Here is a 26,502-nt window from a genome sequence, read left to right on the forward strand (position 1 = left end):
GTCACCGGCCAGGGGTGACAAATATTTACCCCCAAAATAAAGCTTTATTAGTTTGTGATCACATGTTTGTTGGTCCACTTTCCTCCAAGCACTTTAGAGTGCAGCGGTACACCACATGACACAGCTCTCCGTGGTGTCAGAGTGGAAGAGAAACAGGTAGACTTCGGTTGTTGTAACGTGTTATGACGGGGGGGACCAACTTTCGTGTGCTTAGTTTTTTCTCGTGGGGAAGTGGGGAGAGGACGATTGAGCTTGTTGTGTTCAAAATATAGTGTCTAGCACGGTCGAGAAACTACACTACTTGTCGACCGGTATCTTGTCCAGACTGGAGCCGGGTTCCTGGTCAGTACGGTGGCGTTTATTGTCATTTTTAGGAGGGGGAGTGGGGGCGAACGTATGCCTTGTCTTTAAACCCTTTAACCAGTTTTTATCCGTCTACGCAAAGAGTGCCCGACAATATTATGGCAGTGTGGTCTTTATATCGCTGCGAAGCTAACTAGTTAGCCTTTAGCCGTTAGCCACGTCCAGTTAGTTTGTTAACCTAGCGTGGCTAAGTCCTTAGCATCTAACTAGTGGGGTGATTACGTTTTTCGGGGGTCGGTCAAGTTTTACACGGAGACATAATTAATCGAATTCAGGTAGATGAGTAAGTAGCTTTTGCGCAAATCAGATGTATATGTTTAGCATTGACTTGTTTGCGTGGAATTAGACACTCGCGAGCTAACGTTAGCCCCGTGCTAAAAGTTAGCCTCGTCGCCATGAGGTGTAGCCGCTCGAGGCGGAAGCCCAGCAAGACTTCAAAGCTTGATGCTTTTCACCCCCTCCCCCATTTATTCCACATTTGATCTCTCTTTTTTTCCATAAATAAATCGACTTGGTTGATAAGGTGAACGGGCCTCGGCGTCAGGCTTGCTTGGTTGTTTGTGTGTGTGTGTCAGTCCAAGCCGAGCTTTTTACGTAACGTGTGCGAGATTAAGCCGTCGTTTTCGATAACGAGGTTGGCAGCGCAACAAAAAGGCACAAATGTGATTGCCCCCTGACTGTCTTAGCTGTCCCCTTAAAGTGTGTCTGCTAATGCTTTTCGATTGTGATAACGGCTACTACTTCACACAGTGCACCAGTGATGTGACTTTCGTTTTTGGCAGTGATGTTTTGACTTGTAAACAAGACGTTGCGCACTTGCTGTGTTGTACCTTGGAGCCTGATCTCATGTGTCTCACACCTCTTGCCTTGCGTTTGTGTTGTGTTACTGGAAGTGTGTGATGAGGTCACTCAGATCTCTCTCTCTCTCTCTGTCTCGCTATTTCTTTCCTCAGGTGTGATTCCTTGTAAATAACTTGTTTGTTTGTATATACTGTAAATGATGACGTCCATGGGCGGAAACCGGGCCCGGGGCAGCTGGGAACAGACGCAGCAAGGCCAGACGCAGGGTCAGACACAGCACAAGCAAAGGCCTCAGGTACGCCCTTGTTCACGTCCGTTCAAGTAAAAGTGGAATGTCCAATGTTGACACCACCCAGAAGTGGAAAAATACGCCTAAAGAGTCAAGAAGAAATTGAATTCCGTCCTCAAGTGAGGTTGTGAATGAACTTTGCTCTCAGACTGCCTTTTTTCATGGCTATCTATTCTATATATACAGCACCAATGCATTTTCTGGCTTCAGAAGTTCCATCAGAGGCTGAAGCCCCTTTCACACAACGTGTAAAAGCTGGACTCTTGTTGTCCTGTCTGTGTGATGATGTTCTGTTTAATGCCATTAAAAAAAAAAAAAAAAAAAACTGGAGGAGAAACTCGAACCAATAGTTTTCCACCTGCCCAAGGAGTGTCAGACTCTGGATCTCCTTTCCCATGAAAACTGACATTTTCAGGCTATTTTTATGTGTAACTGTTGTTTGTAAATGATAATAGCACAGAATCGAGGGAGGAAGTCAACTTCAGAATTTTAGGTAGTCTATTAGTCTGTTGCCCATTTCACACTACGTGGTAAAGCCCGTATTTGTTCTTTCTGTTCTGCCCTGGTAATTTTCCACTTTCTGAGGTTTGGTTATTTTAATGAGAAGGAATACTGTTGTTGTTTTTTTTTTCTTCCCCTCAGAGATTGTTGTTGTCATCCAAAGCTCAATGTGATGAATGTGCTTGTGTCCTCTGGCAACAGGCCACCGCAGAGCAGATCCGACTTGCGCAGATGATTTCAGACCACAGCGATGCAGACTTTGAAGAGAAGGTCAAACAGGTGAGAAGCGTTTTCTTCTGTCTGTTTTTGATAGTTGCTTCTTGGCTTTTTCAAGATGCCCCTTTTGTCAATAAGAGTAGAGGAAATGAAATGCCGTTTTGGTTTTCTAGCTGATTGACATCACGGGCAAGGACCAGGATGAGTCTATGATCGCGTTGCACGACTGCAACGGTGACGTCAACAGAGCCATCAATGTGCTTCTGGAGGGCAGCCCAGACACTGTGAGTCTTCTTGTCTGAAGTCTTCTTCTTTTCGCAGTGTTTCTTTTTATATGGCTCAGTTTTTACTTTGTGTGAAGCTGTGGTTGCCTTCAAGTGCTCTACAAATAAAGTTGAGTCTTGTATGGTGGGGAAAACTCTAAATCTGCGGGTGTCCGGTTTGGGCGTATTTTGCGAGTGACAGTGCTGCCAGTCCAATTTATGTTAAAATATTTCCACATGCTTGTAGTAAAGCAACACAAGTGTCGGAGTGATGGTTGCCGCGTGTTGTGATTTGAATAAAATTATTGTTAGCGCACAGAGGCCGCCTGCACAAAATTGAACAAAACATTTGAATGAAGAACCTCACTTTACTCTGTGCCGCTGCTCTCCTTTGTTGCCTCCCGTGCCGTTCGTAGCAATATTCGAACAAAGTTTGCATGGCTAACCGATGTTCTCGACCACAGCCCGCTTATTTGTGTACTTTTGGACCCGCAGAGACACTGAATGAAGGACAGTCGCCCCCAGAATTTTCAGACCCTGTAACCCCATTGACGCTGCGTGTAAAAACCTTGATTCTTTAGCCCATTTTCCTCGTTGCTATCATGCGTAAAAGACGCAGAATTGAGGGCTGAAGTCGACCAGGCAATTGTTCATCCTTGGAGGCAGTATCAGAGACACAATATCCTTTTTCTGTCTTTTTGGGGGGGGGGGGGCAAAAGGTTCTCCCTGCTGTCTCCTGGTTGTATTCATTTTGTGGGATCTCTGTGTAATTTTTGTTTGTTTTCTCAAATGTCAGGACTCGTGGGAGATGGTGGGGAAGAAGAAAGGTATGTCGTGTCAGAAGGAGCCCAACCAGCCGGAGATTGGAGAGGACGGGAAAGAGAACAGGGAGAAAGTGGAGAAGGATGCAGTGCGTCGGCGAGGGGGAGCTCCTCGCAGGGCCCGCGGTGCAATCAGAGGGCGAGAGTGTACGCCTGTTCACGTGATTGCGCTTGAATTTGGGACCCATTGTTCCTCGTTTCCTGATTCCTCCTCTTTCACTCCAGTTCGCGGTCAAGAGAACGGCTTGGACGGAGGCAAAGCAGCAGTGATGGGTAGGGGCGCGGAGCGAGGCCGCAGGGGGCGTGGACGAGGAAGAGGAACACTCGGTGAGTTGTCGTGACTTGAATCACGTTTCATGTGAACAATCTCAAGTTTGACTTTCGCTTCCCTCCCCCCAGGAGCGACGGGACGGCGGGGAGGCCGATTCTCAGCGCAGGGCATGGGGTAAGAAGAGAACACCTGAATATCCTTAGACAACCAGAGAGGGTGGGGGGGGTGCTTGTGTTCCACTGTTGCCATGGTCACAGGAGACTAGTACCCTGGATCTATTGTTGTATTGTTGGCATCTAGTGTTAATCCACTGCAGAGGTGGACGTGGTTCAGCCTGCGGAACGAAACGGCGTAGGCCCATTTCTCTTCTGAGTTGTGTGCGTCTCCGACAGTTTCTCATTTCAAAACAGAAATGATCCTCGAGTTGGCTGTAATTTCCTCATCATCATCATCACACACACACACACACACACACACACACACACACACACACACACACGCGCGCGCGTGCGCCAAATAGAGTGAAAGACAGGATGTGATATGAAGGAGACTGTCCAAGCGCGTGATGTTTCATTTTGGCTCAATTAGGCTTTCTGCTGACTTGTGCACTCCTCATTCCCACATTTGATTGATGGACATAGCCACACAAGCATGCAGTCAGTGCTATGTACACAATCGGCAAATGATCTGTTCTTCAATTGTATGTTCTTGTTGTTTTTTTCCCCCCTCTCCCAGAACCTTCAATCCTGCCGACTACGCTGAACCGAGTCAGACAGATGAAAACTACGGCGGAGGAAGCACCTGGAACAACACGGGTGGCATGGAGACAGAAGAAGGAGCTCGTGAGTACATTGAGAAAACACTTATTTTATATGTTCCTCGCAGGATCTTTCTGGTGTTGATGGATCTTGATGCGGGGATGCCAGTGAAAACTCTTTTTCTTTCCAGGATTGGAATACTCTCCGGGAGAAGGAATGACTTACCCGCCCAAGTTTGACACTGCACCTGGTAAACAAACCTTCAATGCACAATTCCATGTACAGTGCAACCCCCGTTTCGTTCCAGATGCATCCGCAGTAGGTGAAAATCGGCAGCATTGAGAGATTTATTTACTGCACATCAATCACCTTTGATGTTGCCTGACAGAGATCGGTTGGCTCAAAATTTTACCGATGAACTGCGCTATAGTGAGGGAGCTTGATTGACCAACTTCTTGTGCCTGTGCCCGGTGCTGAAGAGAGATTTATGCCCCACTCTCAGGTGCCTGGAGGACACCCACAGAAGAATGGGGCACTGAGGACTGGAATGAGGATGTGAGTACTTGACTTTTTGTTTAAAATCTTTCCAAGGAACTCTATAGTTGTGTCACCATCCAGAAATAACTTGTCTCACATTTTTATTTTCATACCTGGCAGTTGTCAGAGACCAAGATATTCACCGCTTCCAGCGTGGCAACCATTCCACCACCACAGGAGAATGTCACCATCACCAAAGGACAGAGGTGGGACAAAAGCCCCCACCCCACCCCCTTTCAATGGCATGTCAAAGCCATCACTTTCCCTTCCTTTTCCAAAGGTAGCTATTTCGTGTCAATGGTACCGACCCAGAATGGGGATGTCGGGGGCGGGACTTGGTAGAATTGGCAAATGTTTCCCTTTTGAGGTCATTTCAGAGCTTTAACAGATGTGTTCCAAATCACAATTCTGGGGACAGAATTGTGAAAGTTCTGTGTAATAAGCACAAAGGGGCGAAAAGTTGTCATTTCACTTGGCATGGACAAAATGACAATTGCAGGATACCTTGTGGTCATTGACGTAACGTTCCAATTTCATCTTCTCTGGAGGATTGACCTGGCGGTGCTCTTGGGGAAGACCCCCCCATCGTCCTCGTCTGAAACGGAACCCCAACCCGTGGAGGCCGCGCAGCCCCCCTCCCTTCCTCAGTCGCTGGTTTTCAGCAACTCCAAGCAAGCACCCCCTATCTCCCAAAGCACCTCTGCCGCCCCTTACGCCCAGCACAGCATGGTAAGTGGCAATAATGACTGAATTCCCGGGCCGTAGGTGACTGCTGATGCACTGTTGTGGCGGCAGGTCAGCATGCTGAACAAGAGTTTTGGAGAGGTAGCGGAGCAGAAAGGCGGTACCAGCGGTACCACCGGCTCCCAGTTCCTGGAGCAGTATAAAACCGCCCAGGCGCTGGCTCAGCTGGCCGCGCAGCATTCCCAAACTGGGGTCTCGAATGCCAACGCCCCATCCTGGGACAGCGGTGCCAACTCACGGGCACAGTATGGTGAGCTGACACAAGATGTACCCCAGACTGGAATCGTTTTTGATTATTCTTCATAGTTGGTCAGTAGTGCTTTGACCTAGTTGGTTAACCGGTTCGCCTTATGGGTGTGATGTTCAGGGTTTGAATCTGCGGCAGTTTTTCTGTCTGGAGTTCACATATGCGTTCTTATTTTTCTGTGCAGATATGAAGACTCGGCCAGAGTCTGCCATCCACACGGCCTTTGCGAAGCGTCCGCCCTTCCAGGCCTCCGCCGCCGCCGCCACCACCACCACCACGTCGTCCATGTTGGAAGTTTTCCTGCCTCCTTCCGCCTCCTCCTCCGCTTCCACCTTGCCACTGCAAACGACGTCCTCGCCACACGCCGTCCCGCCGCCCGCCTCCTCCCTTCCCAAAATGGCGTCCGTCACGTTGTTGGGTCAGCAGGTTTCCCCGAGTTCCTCGGACGCGCAAGGCTCTAGTCCGCTGCCTCTGCAACAGCACAAACTCAGGCCGCAGAAGAAGAGGACCTCCATTGCAACAAAGGTAGACGTAGACGCTTGGTACAAGTTTCAAAATGGACCGCATTTCCTCAAATAGCGGCCTCCATTACACAGGGGGGGAGCGGGAGGGTCTTTGGTTTTTACAGTGGAATACGAATTCTATTTTAAGACCAAACCACCTCACCTTCCACCTTTGGAAATGTGTTCAACACACTCCTCTAGTGCGGATCTAGCAGCTGAGAGGAGCATATCTTCTTGTCAAACTTTTCATCTTTGTTCAGATTCCGGCAATGGCGGTGGAAATGCCCGGCTCGACAGACATCTCCGGGCTAAACCTACAGTTCGGAGCACTGCAGTTCGGCTCGGAGCCGACGCTGCCCGAGTACGAATCGGCCTCCTCCAACGCGGCGCCGGTCAACCCGATGCAGAACAGTCTCTACTCCGCCCCCAACAGGTTGGTATGTAGGGACTGCAAGGTAGTTCAGATTATTTGAGCCAGCGCCTCCTCGCGTTGTGTCAAGTGAGATGAGTTAACACGAGCTGTCGATCTGCAGTGAGTCAACTCCAGCTCTTTCCAACTCCAGCCAGATGGACATGTACGAGCAGAGAGCATCTCAGACGCGACGTTACCCCCCCTCCGTCTCCTCCTCCCCGCAGAAGGACATGCAGCCCAAGGTAGGCCTTAGAACACCCGGGCCGGCCAGATGTTTGGATGCTCTGAGTAGTCAACGTGCATTTCCAAGCGCACGCGTCCTTTTTGACTTCCCAACATCCCGTTGCCAAAGAAACCAGTGAGCTCACCTTGATTGTTGCTTTTACAGAATGGCTTCAGTTCACTGCAAGCGGCACAATCTGCGGAAGGCAAGTCTCTTGATTCTCATTGTATTATGAGCAAAATATCTTGCTCATGACTTGCTGACACATAGTGGAAGTATTTTTTTTTTTTTTTATGTTGGATTTATTTTTGACTTTATTTATTCGTGTCTCATTTGTTTCTTTTTCATTTCTGGAGCTATTCTGGTCGATTGTAGTTTGGCATATCTCTCTTTATCTGCTCATTTACTCTCTTTTTGTTTCCCTGTTTTGTTTACGTAACTGCTTAATTCCTTTCTCATTTATATATTTTGTTGTCATTTTGTTTTGCTTTCTCATGTATTTTTTTTATCCTCATTTTCTTCTTTTTTTTCATTTATTTTGGTCTTTCATTTCAATTCTTCATTTTCTCATTAATTGTGTTCTTTTCATTGATTCTTGACTCATTTATTGATTTCCTTCCTAGCTGCAGCGGGTTCTGCAGTTGCGGTCAAGCCCACGTCAGACACGACGGCGACGGCGGTGCCGCCGGTGGTCGCCAGCATGGGCGCCCTGACGGACGGCGGCTCTGGTCCGGCCTCCCTGCTGACAACATCCAATCAGGCACCACTCAGCGCCCTGGGGCAGGCCGACGAGCTGCCGCCGAGCACCGTCCCGCCTCCTCAGCACAATAGGTGGCGACGCAAATTGATTCCCCCTTCGTAAGTCGACCGCAGCTGTCGGTAAAGCAGACGTAGTTAAACTACAGTGTCTCGTTCCAGTGCCCTCTCGTCACAGCAGAACAGCCTTGCTTCATCTTCAGGTCGAACATCCAACTCGAGCTTGCTGGTAAACACCCCGTTTTGCGCAAGACCATCTTTGATCGATAATTGTCTGTTGCAGATTTCCTACAGCAGTGTATAAATACACACACACACACACACACACGTCACCACACTCCAATGGAGTCATATTGTCATCAGTCACAACCGCCTCTTTCCTCCACAGCACCCCAACATAGATGGTGACTCCAGCCTCCACTCTTCCTCCTCCTTCCCTTCTGTCTCAGCCGTGTCGTCGTCGGTCCCACCCTCCTCCGCCTCCGCCTCCTCCTCCTCCTCGGCCACCTCACCGCAGGTGTCCCTGGGGGCTGCTCCGGTCTCTGCCCCGTCTGGCCTCGGCTCCGTCAGCAACATGCCCATGGGCATCAATGCGGCTTCTATGGGTGTGCAGGGCGTGGCCTCGTCCCCCGCCGCCGTCTCCATTTCTGGGGCGGCCTCCGCCGCTCCCTCCTCAGTGACTTCTTTGTCATCGCGCAGCTCTGCAGCACCCTCAGGTCTGGCATACAGCAACCTATCTACACTTTTTTTTTTCACCCCCGCAACACGTTGAACTTATTCATACGTACATTGAAAAGGTTTTAATATTACTTGGAGCATAAAACTTGCACAAAGCAAAAAACGAATAAGATGTGAACGAATGTTTTCCTATCCGAATCTTGACTGCAGTTGTGAGTTTACTGATCGGAGACTACAGCGAATTCTTACATACAGGCCACTGCCAGAAGCATTACAGCTTATCACTTGTGTATGTCGCTGTCAAATGTAGGGAAAGCGCCTCCAAATTTGCCCCCGGGAGTGCCTCCTCTGCTACCCAATCCATACATCATGGCCCCGGGACTACTGCATCCCTATCCAGTGAGTGCTATTCTATGTCTGTGTGCAAGCACAATGCAATGTGTGCGTGATGTGTAATAACAAGACATGGCGGTGTCAGACTCAGGTGTACGGCTACGATGACCTGCAGATGCTGCAGACAAGAATACCGTTGGTAAGTTGGAATTTTCCATACGAGACATGATCTCCCGTGTCATCGTCATAATCTTGCTCCCCTTTGCCTGCCTTTCCAGGATTATTACAGCATTCCCTTTGCAACCCCAACAACAGCACTGACCGGCAGAGAGGCTAGCTTGACAAACAACCCCTACTCCGGTGAGACTTTCTCCTGAACACATTTCTATGAACTGAACGATTCGAAGGATTTCTTTCTGCGGTCGGCCTCTCTCAAGGTGACTTATCCAAGTTCGGTCGTGGCGACGCGTCCTCGCCGGCCCCCGCCACAACGCTGGCACAGAATCAGCAGCAGAACCAGACGCAGACGCACCACTCGACCCAGCAGCCCTTCCTCAACCCGGCGCTACCGCCCGGTTACAGCTACACGAGCCTGCCCTACTACACCGGCATGCCGGGCCTGCCCAACACCTTCCAGTACGGCCCCGCTGTGTTCCCGGTGAGAATTGGACACTCAAACGCAGCAAACCTGCTATTTTTCTTTCGGGATTAAAGGGAGGGATTTTATTTTTGCCTCCTTCCAGGTGGCTCCTACCTCGTCAAAGCAGCATGGAGTGAATGTCGGCGCGTCGGCCACACCCTTCCAACAGGCCAGTGGCTATGGTTCCCATGGATACAGCACTGGTGAGCCACCGTGAGCGGAGACTGCAGGTCTTGCGATGAATGTCGTGACGTGTGGCTGATGCTACAGCTGTAGGCCGCAAGGTCACAGTTGTCACCCCAAACTGACTAAGAACAATATTTTTCGATGGCGCGCTTGACTCTCCGCATGCAGTGGACCGGAATGGAACACTGACGTCAACGTTCTAAAAGCTGCTTTGTGCCGCTGTTATTGGCCTTGACTGAGGATGTGACTGCCCTTTGAAGGAGACGTTTTTTGATGTGAAAGCTTGGCTGAGGGATCCTCATCTTCCATTGCTTGTTGATGCATTGGCCCATTGCATATTTGTGGTCCGACATTGGCATATGGGGGGGGGGCTATCCATCATTATTCACCAAAAATCTTGTCCATTTCTTGGATTTGTGCTCAATGATAACTATGCCGCCATCTGGTGGATTTTTATGTTCAACTCACTGGTGGTGTTTTTCATCTGCGTTTGAGATGTTCTGTTTGATTGCAGTCCCTTGAATGCACCCGGGACACTGTCAAAAGTGAAAGTGTGTGTCTCCTCGCCCAATGGACCTTCTGAAAGTTGGAGTCGACTTTGCTGTTGAAATTGCTTTTTTTCCCCTCACATTTTTGTTCACGTTTTCCCCGTGTGTGTGTGACGACACGCCAGTTTGTGCCAGCGTTGTTAGATCAGCCCATAGAGGCTCGCTAATGCTGTTGATGAGCCTATGATGGAGGAGCTTTATTTGTGGTGATGAATTTAATGATTGACTGCAGTGGGTTCTGTAACACGAATTCATGATTGTGTACGTGCTAGATGAACGGAGTTGATTCTTTCTGGTTCTCTGTGTTTTAAGTGCTTTCCCGCCATCTTTTGGCATCTACACATAGCTGGAGGAGATGATGAACTTGGATCATTTCGAATAGATTCCCATCCATCCATTTTTTGGGGGGCTAGGGGGTGGGAGAGCCTGCAAACTCCACACAGGAGGGCCGAAGCCAGAATCGAAGCCTGCACCTCTGCACTGTGAGGCCGACATGCTAACCAGTCGAGCACCGGGTTTACCAACTGTCCCAATTAAGTGCAATTGGTGGTTGGGAATCACATGGTCTTCCAACCCTTATTTTTCGAACCAGCCACGTCTTGAAATTCAACACTTACTACGCTTCCCATGAAACAATTTTTTTTTTTTTTTTTTTTTTCCTCCTGCTGCTTCCTGCCATTATGCCAGCTTACTTTCCACCTTCCCACACACACCTATGAGGATGTGGGCCAGGCTTCAGGGAGTGGGGATTTCTGTAAGGGCGGATACGGCAATGCCGTGGCCGCCGCCGCCGCCGCTGCCGCTGCTGCTGCCGCCGCCGCCGCTGCCCAAAACAAACCAGCCAACTCTGTCAGCGGGCCCGGAGTTGGTGAGTGCCACCCCGTGCCAGGTAGTAAAAATGCCGAAGTCACCATGACCCCATCCGACCGCCACCCGACTTTTGCTCCTATTTCTTTGCCTCATTGCTGTGTGAAGACTATGATGCAACTTTTGTGTACTTTGGTTGAAATTTCAAAACAAACCTAAAATGCGCTCTGGTCTTGACAGACCAAATTAATTAGACCTTCGCACAGCTATAGGATGCACTTCGGACGTTCAAATGTGATGGTTTGCCAGGCAGTCCATGGAGCTAATACTTGCCTAACCCCCCACCCCCTGAAATTCTAATTTCCCCAAATATTCTTTATTTTGACCATCGCCTCTGTTGCAGGAATTTTAATTTCCTCTTCTTTGCTGATCACGTCAACAATTACTCCTTTCAATGTTCACTCGGGTGACGTCTCACCAGATGGTCTGAGTAGTTGTCGGCATATTTTAAAGTTGAATTCTGAATTGGCGTGCCCATTTTCTGAGCCGCACACCAGTTGACCCTGTTCTGCATCTGTGTGGCGATACAGGGGGTCAGTGTGTGCCACAGCGAACCCCAAACACAGCAGCAAACGCCACACACACGACAGTCGGACCTTGAAATGTCCGCTGGCAGTGGTGTGCTGCCACATGGCGCACTCGTGTCGCTGAATTGCTCCCCGGTCATTTGCTCTGTGAGGTGCCATTTTGGGTTCTTGTTTTGCAATGTTGAAGTTGTTTTTTTTTCTTCTCTAGGAGTGTCCGTGACATCGAGCAATACCGGGGTACCTGACATTTCAGGCTCAGTTTACACCAAGACTCAGGCAAGTACAGGACTCTGTTTCGCAATTATTTAATGAACCCCCAAGCTGCGACTCGTGGGCCACCCCCCGAAAATTGTGAACTGCTCTTTATTTAGGGTCTGTGTAGTGTAAGTCATGCAATGTGTTGACATCTTTTTTTTTTTTTTCACCCCCCCAGCAGTCATTTGAGAAGCAGGGTTTCCACGCTGGCACTCCCACAGCATCTTTCAGCCTCCCTTCCGCGCTGGCCAGCGGCGGCCCCATCAACGCCCCGGCCGCAGCAGGCTACGCCCCGGCCCCCTTCATGCACATCTTGGCGCCGCACCAGCAGCCCCACTCCCAAATCCTACACCACCACCTGCAGCAGGACGCACAGGTGAGACTCTATGCTTTCTCTTTTTCTCCTTTCTTTTCTCTCCTCCCACATCTCTCTCATCCTTTCTGTCCGTGTGTTCACAGAGCGGTAGTGGCCAGCGCAATCAAACTGCGTCCATTCAGCAGAAGTCTCAGATCAACAAGTCTGCATACAACAGCTACAACTGGGGGGCCAACTAACATCCACCGACGGAGCCCTGGACTCCCACCGACCACCTCACTCGCTCACAGAAGCTGTGAATAAGGGAGGGAGTGGTCAGGGCTCATCTCCTGAAAAACAAGTTCATGGCGAAGGTTTCCTCCTGCTGAGTTTTCCCCCTGATCTTCCTTCTCCTCGTCCTCCTCCTCCTCCTCATCCCTTTGCAAGGATGTCCCGGGATGGAAATGGGAGGGGCTAAATGGTTATGAAAAAAACATGAAATGACTTATTGAGTGTTTGGGGAAATTGTATTGTGTTAAGTTCAGCACCCTTTTACTTGCGTAACAGAAAAATGGTTTCCTAAAATGAATGAGTGTTTCTCCGTATGGTTCTTTTATGTTCTTGTTTCTCCCCCCCTTTCTTTCTTTTTTACTAATTGAGAGGAATGAAGTAATTTAGGATGGTGGCGATGGAGGGGTGGGGAGGGCTGCTTTTCTATTCCACACCCCCCCTGCACAAAATATTCATTTACTTGATTGCTGTTTGGTTTCTCCGCCAACCCCCTATTTTATGTCGTTTTTAAGTTGGAAGAAACAATTCTCTGAATTTGGTAGAGTTGTGAAGTTTATTTTTTACTAAATATAGATAGATATATATAAATATATAAGTCATCTGGCTTGGAGTGAGGACGTTTATCATGTGTGCGTGCATGATTGTACACAAAGACATGTCGGGGGATAGGTTGTTGACTGTGCTTTATTTTTTTGCCAAGCACAGACTTTTCATAGTGTAGAAAACACATGTACAGTAACTGTTACCGTATGAATATGTTGTGTCACAAGTTATTAAAGGATTCTTCCCAAGGCCAATCTGCACCCCAATCTGCCTCTCAATGATACAGTAATGTCTTCAGTTTGGGAGACCTCTCCATGCGCCACCACTCCTCCCCTGAACATTTTAAAGGAAACCTTACAGCAGGGGTGTCAAACTCATTTTTGTCGCGGGCCACATTTTAGTTACCGTTTACCTTGGAGGGCCGTTATGACTGAAACCAGATCAAGAAGTCAAGAATAACTGTTGATTCAACTCTTGTTTAAGTTACCATCACGAGAGGTTTGGTAACAAGAAAATGCTTAGAATATCTCTTATTTATTACATGTGAGAATTAAAATTTTTGATAGACATTTTAGAAAGCATCATGGAATTTGACATGTTTGATCTGCTTTCGCGGGCCACCTATAATAATGTGACGGGCCAGATCTGGCCCCCGGGTCTTGAGTTTGACACCTGTGCCTTACAGCATCTAATACTGATGGACAGAATTGTACTTTTTTTTTTTGTCGGTGATTTTTCTTTTTGTACTGTGCATTTTAAAAGAAACATGTAAATGAAAAACTTGTCTTGTACATATAAACAAAAGTACTGTAGTGCCTGTTTGTTCGCTTTACTCCCGCGCCGCTCCCTTGCAGATATTAAAGCGTTTTGTTCCATTTTTTTTAATTTTGTAAAATATATAAATAATAAACAAGGAAAAAGACATTTTCATCATATTTGGGGGATGTGAATGTCTTGAGGAATCCATATTGTTGTTTCCTTTGTTCTACAAATGGTAACTTAAGTACAGTTGAAAAACTCAGATGCGTTTATTCTCACTATTTTAAAATTGAATTTCTCTTTTGAGATTCAAGTTGGTAATAAAAATAAAAAAAACTGCGTTTCACATTGCGATTTGACTGCCACCATAACGGTTAAAACTACTTTACGGTAATTGCGTCATTAAAACACGGATCTTTACGACACTGGGCAAACCAACTGGTGTCTTTAGTCAGCATACTTTTTTTTTTTTTTTTTTACCGTAAAACACGGATCTTTACGACACTGGGCAAACCAACTGGTGTCTTTAGTCAGCATACTTTTTTTTTTTTTTTTACCGTCAGTACGTTATGGTAATGTCAGAAGTTATTTTTACCTAACTACTCCTAAATGAGCGTTTTTGATTTATTTCGCGGCTTCTTCGGAGTGCCAGGCGGTCATTTTCGTGGCCGAAGGTGAGTTGGCAAGAACCTAAAGTGCCAGCTGCTACGTAGCGAACATTTAGCTCACTACCACAAATTGTTGAAAATGCGTCTTTTTTCATGTCTACACAAAGCTTTTGTATTCCATGGTATGTTTAACCGAGCGAATTTATCTTTACTCGGCCGTGTATTATTGTTAGGAATGTGGTTTCAGCAACTTTGTTCGATAATTTCTGCCGGTTAACACAAAGTGACAACAACATCAATGTATTTCATATTTCACTACTCAGTGGCGGCATACATTGTGAGCTAACTCGCGTTGTATTTTCTGTACGCTCAAAGTGGCGTTTGTCACATAGTTCAACGTAGCACACCGTGGTCCAGTGAACCCCCGTTCTACGCGGGGGCGATGTAAAATGGACATCCTTGGTAATTAACACAAGCACCCGTTGTGAATTTAGCTTTTCATCACGTTATTGGAGAGCAGCAAGTTGAGTGGACAAAGAACTGGAACGTTGAAAAGTTATAGGAGAAGTTAAAATGTTCACTTGTAACGATTGAAGCGCATTTTAGGCTCATTCCTAAATTCAATCAGAAAGCAGAATATCCCCAACTATTTTGATGAATATTTAGGATTTATTAATTTTTGACTGCTAATCCAACTCAATAGGGACCCCTTCTTTGATGCCATGACCCGCGATGAGGACGACGATGACGAAGACGACGGCTTCTACTATGACAGCCTCCGGGGGGATGGGCAGGACCCCTTTGACAGTGCCTGGAAATTTGACTTCAGCTTCAGTCCCGATGGGATGAGAATCCAAGAACCTCCTCTGTTTGGCCACATCCTCCGAGAGATGGAGGAGATTTTTTCCCAGCTGGGTCGTTGGGACTCGCATTCTGGTAGCGATGCCATTTTCAGGATTGCAAATGGGAAAGAGTTTGAATTGTGATGGTGTCAATCATCATTCACTGTAGGTATTCCGAGCATTGCGCCACCGCCACGTCAGGAGGGAAGAGGCGGATCCAGCGGGAACCCCCTGAGAGACTTTATGCTCAAATCTCCCGGCAGTGACGACCAAGGGAGAAATGATAACCATCCTTCCTATGAGCGTTCACAATTTCCAGGCTCCACCCCTTATTCTAAAGTAAACGAAAAGTCCTTTCTCGCATTCTTTTGTTATATTATTGCACTCTGTCAGAGACTCTTTTTGTATTCAGTTCAATGATGTCTGGAAACAGAGGCTACAGAAAATTCCAGATGAGCGCAAAGAAGACAGAGGTAGGTAATTCTTAGTCATACCTTGTCTTACCTGTGTGCGTGCATGCGCGTGAGTAAGAGTGACGAGCCAAAACTTGAGGCATCAGCAAGTTTAGGAGACTGTGGGAAAATTTGATTGGAGAAATCAGAAAAGAAACTATTCTGCAAACGCCTTTTTCCTTTGCAATGTGTTATGCAATTGCAATATTGGCATCTACCCAAATGATTTATTACAATCTCCATCACAAATTGGGCTACTTCATCAGCTAACTACCCTAGACGCTAGTGTGAGAAGCTCGCATGGAAGGCTTCATCTTCACTCATCAAACAGCACAAATGGATGATCTTCATTTTTCCAGACCTGGATTCTGCCGTGTCCTCCAGTGGTTTAGATCAGATTCTGACATCACCCACCGACCAGGTGCCGAGTCAACAGCCTCCAAGCAGGTCCTTCTACCAGTCTGTGACCGTCACCAAAGTGCTTAAAAGTGATGGGGTAACAAGCTAACTCGTTCGCGGATATGCCGACTTGATGCATGGACATTTTGTATATTAGCGTTGAGCCATTTATTTTGTTTTTGCCTGTTAACAAGACGATGGAGGAGCGGCGCACGGTCAGGGATGGCCGAGGCAATGAGGAGACCACCGTGACCCGCTCGGGAGGACATGGTGGTCAAGACGGACCGTATCGTCATACCGGACCCGCCCTACCGGGTCTGTACGCACGCAGACACACAATATGCCCAGTTGGTTGAACCCTTGCTATTTGCAGGGCTTGGGAAACGACACCCTCTGGCAATATCAAAAGTCATGAAATAAGAAATTGCCCTGCCCACAAATATATTTGTTCTCTCACTTTAGCAATTTCATCGATTTGCTCTCTTGAAATCATAGAGATTTTAAAGCAATCCCTTTTTATGTTTTTTTAACGGTATACAAGCCTAAATTTAGAGTTGCGTGCCTGTAGTGTAGTACCACCACCATGTTGGGCAGCGCTGAATTTTAATTGTAATAAAGAGCAAGAAAAAGAGGCAGAGAAGTTCCCCTACTGAGCCTACAGAGTAGAGGGAAATTGCGCCGTTTGGTCTTTGTTCAGCATTCCACTGTGTGAAAGTAACATTTGTTTGAAGGTTTATGATCACCACAAACTTGATGCCAATTTACGTTTGCTCATCTGTGACATTTCGTATTGTATGTTGGCTTTCAGATAACTGACTTCCGTGAGTTGACGTTATATGGTTTTGTTGATCGTTTGATTGTTCAAACGTAGCATGTTTAGTTCTCCAGTTTTGACAGAACATCACAGAACATTGAAACATCAACTGTGACCAACGGCTTGAAGCAAGCATGTTCTCATTGATGATCTGATCTCATTTCAGGTTCTTCATTTTCAGACATGCGGGACGACGACAGCGACTTCTTTTCAAAGCTCTTTGGGGGCTCTAAATGACTTGTTTATAATACACATGCAATTTGTTTATGTTGTGGAGTTGTTCATTGAACGCTGACGCTGCAAGGTGAGATCGTATTGAAGAATCATCCCCGATTGTTGCAATGTATTTATTTTTGTATTGGCCTCTGGTGGTGGTTGCGTAAAAATAAATGACGTTGATGTTGTTGGAACGCTCTGAGATTTTTGATTTGTTTTTAGAATTTGCGCTGCAAGCGGGATCGAATGCTCGTGCTGTAGGTTAGCCACTTCTCTGCTTTCGACACCGAGAGCAAGGTGGGTTTGAACAAGCCAATGAGAGGAGCAGCGTCAAGAGTGCTAGCAGGTGAGGATACCCCCCGCCCCTCCAACTGTCGAAACCTCTTGTGCTTGCTTGGACAGGAAGGTCACATACAGGATACCAAGTTAGAGCGGTTTTATCCAAAAATAATATCATTATTCAGACATGCGTATTTTTTAAATCAAAGTGATGTCCTGTGTACTTAAATGGATTTTAAATTACTAATATAAAGTAACACTGATGTTAAATGAGAAAAAAATATCAGTCGCAAATGTCAAAACATTCAAATGTGGCAGCTAGCCGGGTGCTTGTGTAGCTTTCTGTGATGAAATACTCGGAGAAATTATTTCAAAGCTGCATAAATTTAAAACAAAACAAAAAAAAAAAGGAAATCAGCAGTCATGTCGGGGGGAAATAAAAATGGCAGAAGCCGATGCCTTCTCTCCTTTTCGTCCGATGTTGACAATAAGATCCAAATGTAAGTCTCTTTTTGACATTTATTTGAAAACTGCACAAAAGTGAACGTATGGCATTTTCAGCAAGCAGACCACAACCATGGAAAAAAAAACATGAACGTTCCACTATTATCATCCAGCTATATAAATATGATATGACACATATATAAAAAGATAAAAACAAGACAAATGTTTTTTTTTCTTCTTCCAAGTGTTATAAAAGAAATGTATCGATACACATTGACTTCCTCCTAGTAGGGTGTTTGTTTAATACTTGGAATAAAAAGGAACAGTACAGTACAAATACTACACGTATTCACATTATCATAAGTTTTTTTTTTTCTTGTAGTGTAATTATGTATTTACAGAACAAAAAGCACATACTACCCACTTGTTCCTCCTCTTCTTCTACTGTCTTAATGAACAACAACATCACAAATGATCCTGGCCAGCTCGCAGCAGTGTTCGATAAATAATAAATATTACGAGTACAAATCCAAGTTCCAGGGAGGTCAGTAGAATGGCGGCCGTGCAGCGAAAAGGTTTCGCTCAAAAGGGAGGATGTCCAGGCATGCAACAAGAGTGGGATCGTTCAAACATTCGAGAGCAGTGGTTCTCACAACTGGGGTCTGCAAAATAATTTGCAATAAAGAAAGATTTTTTTAAACATATATAGATTATTATTATTTTTCCCCCAAAAGTGCAAACCTTTACGTGCGGCATGTCAGACAATATTTCTCTACCTGAGCTTTGGACCAATTAAAAGCTCTGATATTATTGTGATGTACTTTGTTAGCTACTCACATTTTTGTATTGTTTCTACAGAAACTCTTAAGATGTTATTAAAGCCCTGGTTATTAGGAAGTCAGTAATTGGTGTCAAGGAAGCAAGCTGAACTGTGACACCTACTGAGGAACAACCTGGGTCGGTAGTGGAAGTGTCTTTGTCACATGTGCACATATGAAAATTAAATATGTACGACATTTATTTTAGGGGAATGTTTGTGGGTTGGCGGCCTGGTGGTCCAGTGGTTAGCGCGTCGACTTCACAGTGCAGAGGTACCGGGTTCAATTCCGGCTCCGGCCTCCCTGTGTGGAGTTTGCATTATTCTCCCCGGGCCTGCGTGGGTTTTCTCCGGGTACTCCGGTTTCCTCCCACATTCCAAAAACATGCTTGGCAGGCTGATTGAACACTCCAAATTGTCCCTAGGTATGAGTGTGAGCGCGGATTGGTTGTTCATCTCTGTGTGCCCTGCGATTGGCTAGCAGCCGGTTCAGGGTGTCCCCCCCCCCCCCCCCTGCCCGAATGGTGTTGTGTGTTTCCCCCCCCCCCCCCCACTGCCCGAATGGTTTCTGGTATATTTACAGTTGACAAGAAAAAAAATTTGGGATGCCAATGTCAGTCACTTGCGTTTTTCCACTGTTCACAACAGGACTCGATCCCTTTATCCCGCGAATGCCAGTGTTCTTTAAAAATTATTTCGTCGCCATTTGCCGAAAGACCTAACCGGTTGCTGTTTTTTTAGAATAGAACGGTATTGCTTTGGCGCCATCTTATAGCATCTTGGTAACTAGTATGTTGAAATGTGAGTATTAATGGCATTCAGACAGGCTTATTGAACTCTCTAATAGGAAAGTCGTGCTTTGCTGCCATCTTATGGATTTGAATTGTGGTTACAAGTGCCTTCCCATTGAAGAGGTCATGAGAATTTAAATAGTTCTAATGGCATTCAGGGGTACATATGGTATTTATGCTTAGTTGCCATTAGGATGATGAGAGGGTCCTCAGGGGAAAAAAAAACAACCCTCCCCTAGACCCAAAACGTTTTGAGAACCCTTGTTCAAGACTGGCTTGGTTGTGTCCTACTGGGGCTTGTCCGTCTTGTGCGCGGTGAGGAAGGCCATGCCGTGGGTCCGGAAGTGGGTGTTGAGATCCGACGCCTTGTCGAAGCGGCGCCCGCACACCCTGCAGATCAGGTTGCCGTCACCTTCCTCGCCCAGAGCTTGAGGCGAGGCACCGCCGGCGTGGGGCGAGCCGTCCGGGGATGCTCGTCCTGCGGAGCGGTCCAACTCGCCCTGGGCGTCCCGCACGCGGTGGGTGATGAAGCGGTGCCGGCCCAGCGAGCCGGCCGATGCGAAGCACACGCCGCACTGCAGGCACTGGAAGGAGGCGGTGTCGGCGCGGTGCTGCGGGATGTGGCGCTGGAACTCGGCGCCGTCCTCCGTGGAGAAGCCGCACGGCACGCAGCGGAACACGCTGCCGCTCTCCTCCTCCGGCTCGGCCGAGGCCCGGGTTCTCTTGGCGGGGCCTGCGCCCCCTTCCTCGCCGTCCTCCGGGGGGTTGTCTTCCTCGTCCACTGGCCTGCTGCCAGGAGCGGCCCCCTCGCCGTCTTGCTCCGAGGAGCTGCCAGGACCTTCTGCGCCTGTGGCAGCACGCTTCCGGGTCATCGGGACTGCCTGAGGAACAGAGAGGGTTCCAAACAGGTGAGCAATAATACTTTTGACTGAACTGGCCTACAAGTGATTTCATACTTTTTCATACATCCAGTGTGCAACACTGCACACAATTATTTTCTCTTTGTCATACATGCCAGCTTTAAGAATGCTAGATGTTTACTTTTTATAAGAGGCTGAGTTGCCTATTGTGTGTGTGATGCTTTTTTTTGTTGTTTGTTTTGTTTTTCGGCCACACGTGGAGCAGGAAAAGCAAACTGGTCCCGAGACTAGTACCAACTTGGGAGCAAGTGACCAACTGCGAGAAGCAAGTGAATCGCCGCTCACCTGTCCTTCGGTGCCTCTGTGCTTGAGCCGGATGTGTTTGTCCAGCAGGAAGCGGCTGCCAAAGGTGCGTTTACCCTCCGTGCAATACCTGCCACAATATTTAATCACAATTAGGACTGGTTTTACAGTCATCAAAACACTAAACAGAAAAAATAAACATTTTAAGTACAGGTGTACAATGTAGTGACATATGATTCCGATACTGTTTATTGAGTCGTTTTTTTCAAAAGCGCCCGTCAATCAAGTACTTCAAAGTTATCCAATTATCTGGAGCAATGTCGCAAGATCACTGCGTGATCTGGTTGTCGTAACTTCCAAACTTACTGGCAATGGAAGACCCTTTTGTTGCCCTCGTGAATGACTCTCTCATGACGTCTGAGGCTGGATGATGTGCTGAAGTTCCCCCCGCAAATGCGACAGGGGAACTGGGGGGGGACATTTTGGAGTTATGTAGATGTTAAACACAAAACAATGTGCTGCTTAGGCAGCCATTTCAAAGCACCTTTCCGTGCTCCAACTTGACGTGGCTGATATAGTCGTCATTGTCGGTGAAGGTGCTCTGACACTGCGGGCACGTCCACTCAGTGGGGGCGCCGGGGGCGGCTCCCGCCGTCCCCGAGCCGGGCCCTTCGTAGTCTTCGTCCCCATCGTCGTCGTCTTCCTCCTCCTCGTCATCGTCCTCTTCCTCCTCGTGATCTCGCCCCCAGTCCTCGCCGTCGGAGTTGTCGGGCTTGGCGGAGGGCTTGGCCTTGGGACCGGTTGCGGGGACTGCGGCGGTAGGGGTGTCAGATGCGGCTTCCTGCTTTGCCGCGGGGCCTCTGTGCGCCGTCTGAAGGGCGGGATGAGCCTTCAGTTAGCCCAGGTTAGACAATTACAGCGTGGGTAGCACTCGCTGTACTTGGCATAGAACTGAAGACAAGGTATCATGAGGAGAAACCTTGGCAAGGCCGATCCAAGCGATATCATGTTTGCCTTTGTTGACGCCGCGCTCCTTATGGAAGGCGAAGAGCGGGCAAAACGTAGGCCGCTGTGTTGGTGAGTAAACTCCTTGAAGAAGGGCAGCGACTCACCTTGATGTGCTCCATCATGGAGCCTTTCTGCGCATACAGCTTGGTGCAGTCGGGACACTTGAACACGTGCACCTTCTGCTTGGCCAGATGCGTGTCAAAGTGCATGTAGAGCAAGGGCTTTTGGGTGAAAACGGTGTCACACATCACACACTTGTAGATCATCCTGCCAAGAGACAACACCATGAGAGTGAAGATGACCGAGAGGCGGAGGAAGCAAAGTGCGCGCGCGCCGCTTGTACTTGGCCTGTCCGCCGGTGAGCGCCGGGTGCTGCGTGCCGATGTGGCTTTGGGCGCTCGGGGCCGACTTGAAGGCCATGGGGCAGCTGGGACATTTGTGGAAGACCTCGCAGTGGGCCGTCTGGATGTGAGACTTGATGGAGTTCAACCCGCCAAACACCACCTGGCAACTTGAGCACCTGCAACCAAGCCCACGCCACTGAGAACGCTCAGAAAATATCGGGTGGGGGCGCGGGATGAAGCATCAAACAAACCATTTTTGGCGTTTGGTTGCAAGTTCTGCGCCTACCTGTAGCCGATGCGCCTGGCAAAGTGCAGGCAAGCCTCATCCAGGTGGGTCTGGAAGACGGCCTGCCGCGCCACACCCCCGCACTCGGGGCACACGTGAGGCGCCTTGTGCTTGTGGATCCTCTGGTGGGCGGATACGGCGCACGAGTTGGGCAGCATCATTGGCGGAGAGCACTGGGAGCACGTCTGGAACACAAGGAGAAATAGGAAGTGAAAATTCTTTGTCTTCACCGACACTCGCTTTTACGCTTCTCGTGACGTTCCGGTCACGTGACCTCACCGAATTGGGCGAAGCTCTGATCTGCTGGAAGTGCGTGACCAGCGCCGCCTTGCCGGAGAACTGCGTCTGGCACTCCGGACACTTGTAGTTGTTGTACTGCAGGTTCTCGGCCTTCTTGCAGGGCAGCGGCATAAGTGCCTGTGGGCCCTGAGGGGGGCGGCGCACCTGTCGGAGTGGAGCTCCGCCGGGCGGTGCCGCTCCGTCCTTCATCGGGCTGGAGCCGGCGGCGGACGAAGAGGCGGTAGAGGGGGATGAAGAGGAAAGCACACCTGGTGGAAAGTGAAGGACGTTAGGAGTTAAAGGAGAGGTGGGCTTTTTTTTTTTTTTTTGGGCCCGTTGAGCCAAAGGAGAACGGAAAAAAGGATTTTCAAAATGTATTAAGTAAAGATGAATATAATATACATTGGAAAATCTCTGATCAAATATTTAATTAGACTAAAATTAACTAATAGAATGTACATTTTTTTTTAAAATAAACTTCCATGAACTACAGTTGAATTACACAAAATGAAATTAATGATTGCATTCAACTTTGTTACATTTTTTTCAAAATATTGTTCATTTCACAGAAAACTAAATGAATCATTAAAAACTAAATCGTGCTTCTTCACCATCGTGGTAGTAATTGTGGTACCCCCCCCCCCCCTCTCCTCCGCCCCACCCATGATTCGTGTAGTGGTTTTGTGCTTACTACCGACGGGCGTGACGTCCTGCTGGCCGATCATCTGCTCCACGGTGACGGGCCTCATGACCAGGTGCGAGCACTGCATGACCAGGCCTCGCTCCTTGTGTTCGCGGGCGTGCAGCAGAAGGCTACACTTGTTGAAGAAGGCCAGTCGCTTGGCGCAGTGGTTGCACGTCACCTCGATGCGCAGGGAGCGCCGGTCGTAGTGGCGTGCCAGGCTTCGCTCCAAAGCAAAGGCGTCCCCGCACTCCAGACAGCGGTAGCCGGACGCCGGCAGCGGGAGCCCCCACTCCGGGGGCGGTGCCGCCGACAGGTCCGGTTTGTAGCTGGGCAACAGGTTCTTGCTGTTGAGAATCTTGTTAAAAGCCTCCACCAGGCTGGACTGGCTACGGGAGATGACGGCGCCCGTGCTGTTGACGATGGATGCGGGCTTATTTGACTGGGGGGTACCGCCGGCGCCGTTGGGCGAAGCTTTCGCTGCCGTCCGCACGCTGATCCCCGAGAACTTGGGCGACGAGGCCACGGCGGGAGTGGCGGGCAGAGCGGCGGATTTTGTGATGTTCACAGCGGTGACGGAAACCTTCGCCTTGTCGGAGGTGGTGGCTATTTTGTTTTGTACTTTGGTGGCGGCGGCGAGCATGACGCTGCTGGCGGCGAGCGTGGACACCGGTAAGGCGTTTAAGGCGCTCACGTTCTGCTGCTGGTCTGCCTTTTGAGCTTTGTTTGCCAACACCCTGCGCTCACTGCCCCCTTTTGGGTCGGGACCTTTGCCTCCGGCAGCACCCTTCGGGGCCACCCTTGTCACCGTTCTGGTGATGCCACCCGTGGACGTCTTGATTGTCTTTATGCGCACTTTGAGAGGACGTGACGGAGCCCCTGGGGCAGCCGGGGCGGCGACTAAGAAACCCTCGGGGAGGACGCCTTTTGGCTTGCCCTCGTCCGCCTCGGTCTTTTCCTCGCCCGCATTTTCTGGCTTGTCAGCGTTCCCATCGAACGTTTTGTCCATCCCATTCCCCACTTCCATCTCCTCCTCCTCCTCCTTGGGCTCCCTCAACTCAGAAGAAGGCGGCGTGGAGGCAACAGCGGGGCTGCAACACCTCTTGGTGGACGCCACTTGGGCGGTTGACTTGGGTGCCTCCGGCTCGGGGCTCTCTGGCGAGTCTCTTTCCTCGATAACGTGCTCTGGGTGCTTCTCTTCCAGCTGAGGGGTCTCGTTCCCTGCAGAGACCGACTCAGGGGTGAGAGACGCCCCCTGGGGGGTGTACCCTGGCTTTGGATGAGGCGGAGTGGATGACGTAGGCTGGGTTAGATCCTTGTAACGACGGTTCATCTGAGTGGAAACCGGCGAGTCCGGATTCTCCTGAATCACCAGTGGACTGTCTAAATCTGCATCTGAATCCTCCTCCTCTTCCTCCTCCATTTGTTGGTGTTGATAGTCTGCCATTTTGGGGGCTCCGTTAAAATGCTTGATGTGTGATGAAAGGGCGGCAGGTGGGGCGGGAAGAGGCTTTGCAGGCGGGAAGTAAGCCGGGGCCAGTCCTGCAGAAGACCCGGAGGGTAGTGCTGCTTTGAGGCTGTCCGCTCTCTCCTGCCCCGCTTCCTGCTGCTGTTGCTGCAGAAGCTGCATCTTCCTCGCCCGGCCCACCGGATCTCCAGAACCGGGGCCCAGCAGAGGCTTCAGTCTGTTAAAAATGTTCCCTGCCTGCTTGGTGGACTTGACCGCAACCGCGCCCGAGCCTGAAGTCTCCGCTGATGCTTTAGGGGTGTTAAGGGGCCACGGGGCACCATTGGACTGGCTGACGGAAAGCGCGGCAGAGACGCTGGACACCCCGAAACCGTTGTGGTTGAGAACATCAGATTCTGCCATCCCGCCAAGATGAGGACCCACATCCACCCCTGCGATTACATCAATGGCATCTGGTTCTGCGTCTCCGTCTTCTTCACCTGCCGTCATCTCGGCGCGCACTTTATTTTTTACAATCACGCTCACGATGGACGTGTCCGCCTGTGGGTCAGAGGGGCTAGGCAACCCCACCGTGTTGTCTGTCTTCCCAAGAGGCGCCGCGGTGGGCCCATGAGGTCCCTCCACCTCATCCGGTGCGGACTGGATGGCCTCCTTGGCGTCGATGTCCGGAATGTCAAATGCTGCCAGCAGGTCATCAAAATCTGGGGTCTTCATGTCCCCCATTACGGGATGAACACCTAGAAAAAGCAAAGTGACAGAGCCTTCATGCCATAGTTGGCCACCTCTGTAATTACTGAAACCCGTGATGGCGTTGACCTCTAAAATCCTGGACTGATCACCAGCCAATCACAGGGCACATACAAACAAGCAGTCATTCAATGAGCCTGACATGCATCTTTTGAGGGAATGTGAGAGAAAGCCAGCATGCCTGGGGAAACCCATACAAGTACGGGGAGAAAGTAAGAACGTAACACAGGAAAGCCATGTAGCCCAAATTCGAACCCAGAACGTTTGACTGCTAGGCATCAATGCCAACCACAACATTACTTGTTCATTCCAATATTTTTTTTTAAATACAGCAATAAAATAAATAATGACGGCTGATGGGACAATTAGCAAGTGTAATTGTTTTTTTTTTTTTTTTTTTAACAAAAAGGCCGTAGTGACATCGGTTAGCTTTAGCCAGCTAGCCCGTTAGCAGCCAAACCCTTCGGCGCATATTTCTCTATGAATGGAAGGCAAATGCGGCTTCTTTGTTAGTTTTAATACGAGTTGGACACCAATGTAATTACGAACGAGGAGGGGCGTCTGAGCGCAGCCGTCTTGCGCAGCTGCGACATCGGCCCCTGAAAGCTCGAACGACACCCCCGTTTCCCCGGCGGAGGACTGCTGGCTAGCTGGCCAGAGCGACGGAGAAGAAGGGGGTCACCGAGCTAACAGGCTAGCCTTCGCCATTTAGAGAGAAAGTATCACAACAACCAAGGGATGGAGTGACAGTCACTAGGAGCCGTCGACAATGACGTAGCGTGGGATGGCCTGGGTAAGGATTCTCGAGTTCATAAATGAGGCGTTTTTGACTGTTTACCTGGATGTGCGATTTCCGACTATCCTTAGATCGGGTTGCAGCTGAAAACGCAAACGCTTCCCGTCATGTGACCGCGGCTTTCCAATCAGGAATGTCAAAATGGACCGGACCGCATTGTTTGGACTGGACGAAAATAAATGGTAAAAATATTTTCTATATTTACAGAAGCACACTTACTTTATTACTATACATTGTATACACGTTTGAAATTTAAGTTATTAAATACAGAATGTGGAAAAACACAAGCAGAGTTGAAAACATTTATTTTAATATAAAATTCGATTCATTATTCCATTATTTTTAAAGTAAAAAATACGGGTTGGTGTGATATAGCATAGTGGACTCGTGGTTAGCATGTGCCTGCGTGGGTTTTCTCGAAGTACCACGGCTTCCTCCCA

The 26,502-nt window shown here is 48.7% G+C and overlaps 3 protein-coding genes across 13 annotated transcripts; 2 read left to right on the plus strand and 1 right to left on the minus strand.

The window, feature by feature from the left end:
• Nucleotides 1–58: 58 nt before the first annotated feature.
• ubap2l (ubiquitin associated protein 2-like) lies at nt 59–13,134 on the plus strand. 9 transcript variants are annotated; one of them, XM_019867746.1, is made up of 29 exons: nt 59–156; nt 1,317–1,459; nt 2,156–2,233; nt 2,344–2,454; nt 3,230–3,401; nt 3,480–3,581; nt 3,654–3,699; nt 4,261–4,367; nt 4,474–4,533; nt 4,786–4,838; nt 4,941–5,026; nt 5,369–5,549; nt 5,616–5,814; nt 5,996–6,336; nt 6,575–6,747; nt 6,848–6,968; nt 7,115–7,154; nt 7,573–7,780; nt 7,868–7,934; nt 8,094–8,421; nt 8,694–8,782; nt 8,862–8,915; nt 8,995–9,076; nt 9,154–9,374; nt 9,460–9,560; nt 10,804–10,958; nt 11,693–11,760; nt 11,918–12,115; nt 12,199–13,134. In XM_019867746.1, exons 2-29 carry the CDS (start codon nt 1,361–1,363, stop codon nt 12,292–12,294), a joined length of 3,636 nt encoding a protein of 1,211 aa, XP_019723305.1. In that variant the 5' UTR covers nt 59–156; nt 1,317–1,360; the 3' UTR covers nt 12,295–13,134. The 9 variants fall into 9 exon arrangements, with proteins under 9 accessions (XP_019723305.1, XP_019723304.1, XP_019723307.1 ...); XM_019867745.1 differs by lacking the exon at nt 59–156 and adding an exon at nt 163–342; XM_019867748.1 differs by lacking the exon at nt 59–156 and adding an exon at nt 163–342 and having other exon boundaries at nt 11,921–12,115.
• A 988-nt stretch (nt 13,135–14,122) lies between these two features.
• On the plus strand, nt 14,123–17,155 carry hax1 (HCLS1 associated protein X-1). Its single transcript, XM_019867873.1, has 7 exons — nt 14,123–14,301; nt 14,939–15,171; nt 15,247–15,416; nt 15,490–15,550; nt 15,889–16,025; nt 16,123–16,243; nt 16,909–17,155. The coding sequence occupies exons 1-7, from the start codon at nt 14,237–14,239 to the stop codon at nt 16,977–16,979; spliced, it is 858 nt and encodes a 285-aa protein (XP_019723432.1). The 5' UTR covers nt 14,123–14,236; the 3' UTR covers nt 16,980–17,155.
• Nucleotides 17,156–17,742: 587 nt separating this feature from the next.
• Nucleotides 17,743–26,184, minus strand: znf687b (zinc finger protein 687b). 3 transcript variants are annotated; one of them, XM_019867743.1, is made up of 11 exons: nt 26,105–26,184; nt 23,061–25,256; nt 22,370–22,638; nt 22,091–22,275; nt 21,804–21,980; nt 21,565–21,727; nt 20,997–21,323; nt 20,819–20,919; nt 20,495–20,582; nt 19,566–20,170; nt 17,743–18,343 (listed from the first exon to the last, which is right to left on the minus strand). In XM_019867743.1, the coding sequence occupies exons 2-10, from the start codon at nt 25,240–25,242 to the stop codon at nt 19,577–19,579; spliced, it is 4,086 nt and encodes a 1,361-aa protein (XP_019723302.1). In that variant the 5' UTR covers nt 25,243–25,256; nt 26,105–26,184; the 3' UTR covers nt 17,743–18,343; nt 19,566–19,576. The 3 variants fall into 3 exon arrangements, 2 of the variants coding, with proteins under 2 accessions (XP_019723302.1, XP_019723303.1); XR_002168004.1 differs by lacking the exon at nt 17,743–18,343 and adding an exon at nt 18,966–19,011 and having other exon boundaries at nt 19,053–20,170; XM_019867744.1 differs by lacking the exon at nt 17,743–18,343 and having other exon boundaries at nt 19,035–20,170; nt 23,064–25,256.
• Between the last annotated feature and the right edge of the window lie 318 nt (nt 26,185–26,502).

The sequence above is a fragment of the Hippocampus comes genome, unplaced genomic scaffold, assembly GCF_001891065.2.
Source record: "Hippocampus comes isolate QL1 unplaced genomic scaffold, H_comes_QL1_v1.1 scaffold207, whole genome shotgun sequence".
Taxonomy (NCBI): Eukaryota; Metazoa; Chordata; class Actinopteri; order Syngnathiformes; family Syngnathidae; genus Hippocampus; species Hippocampus comes.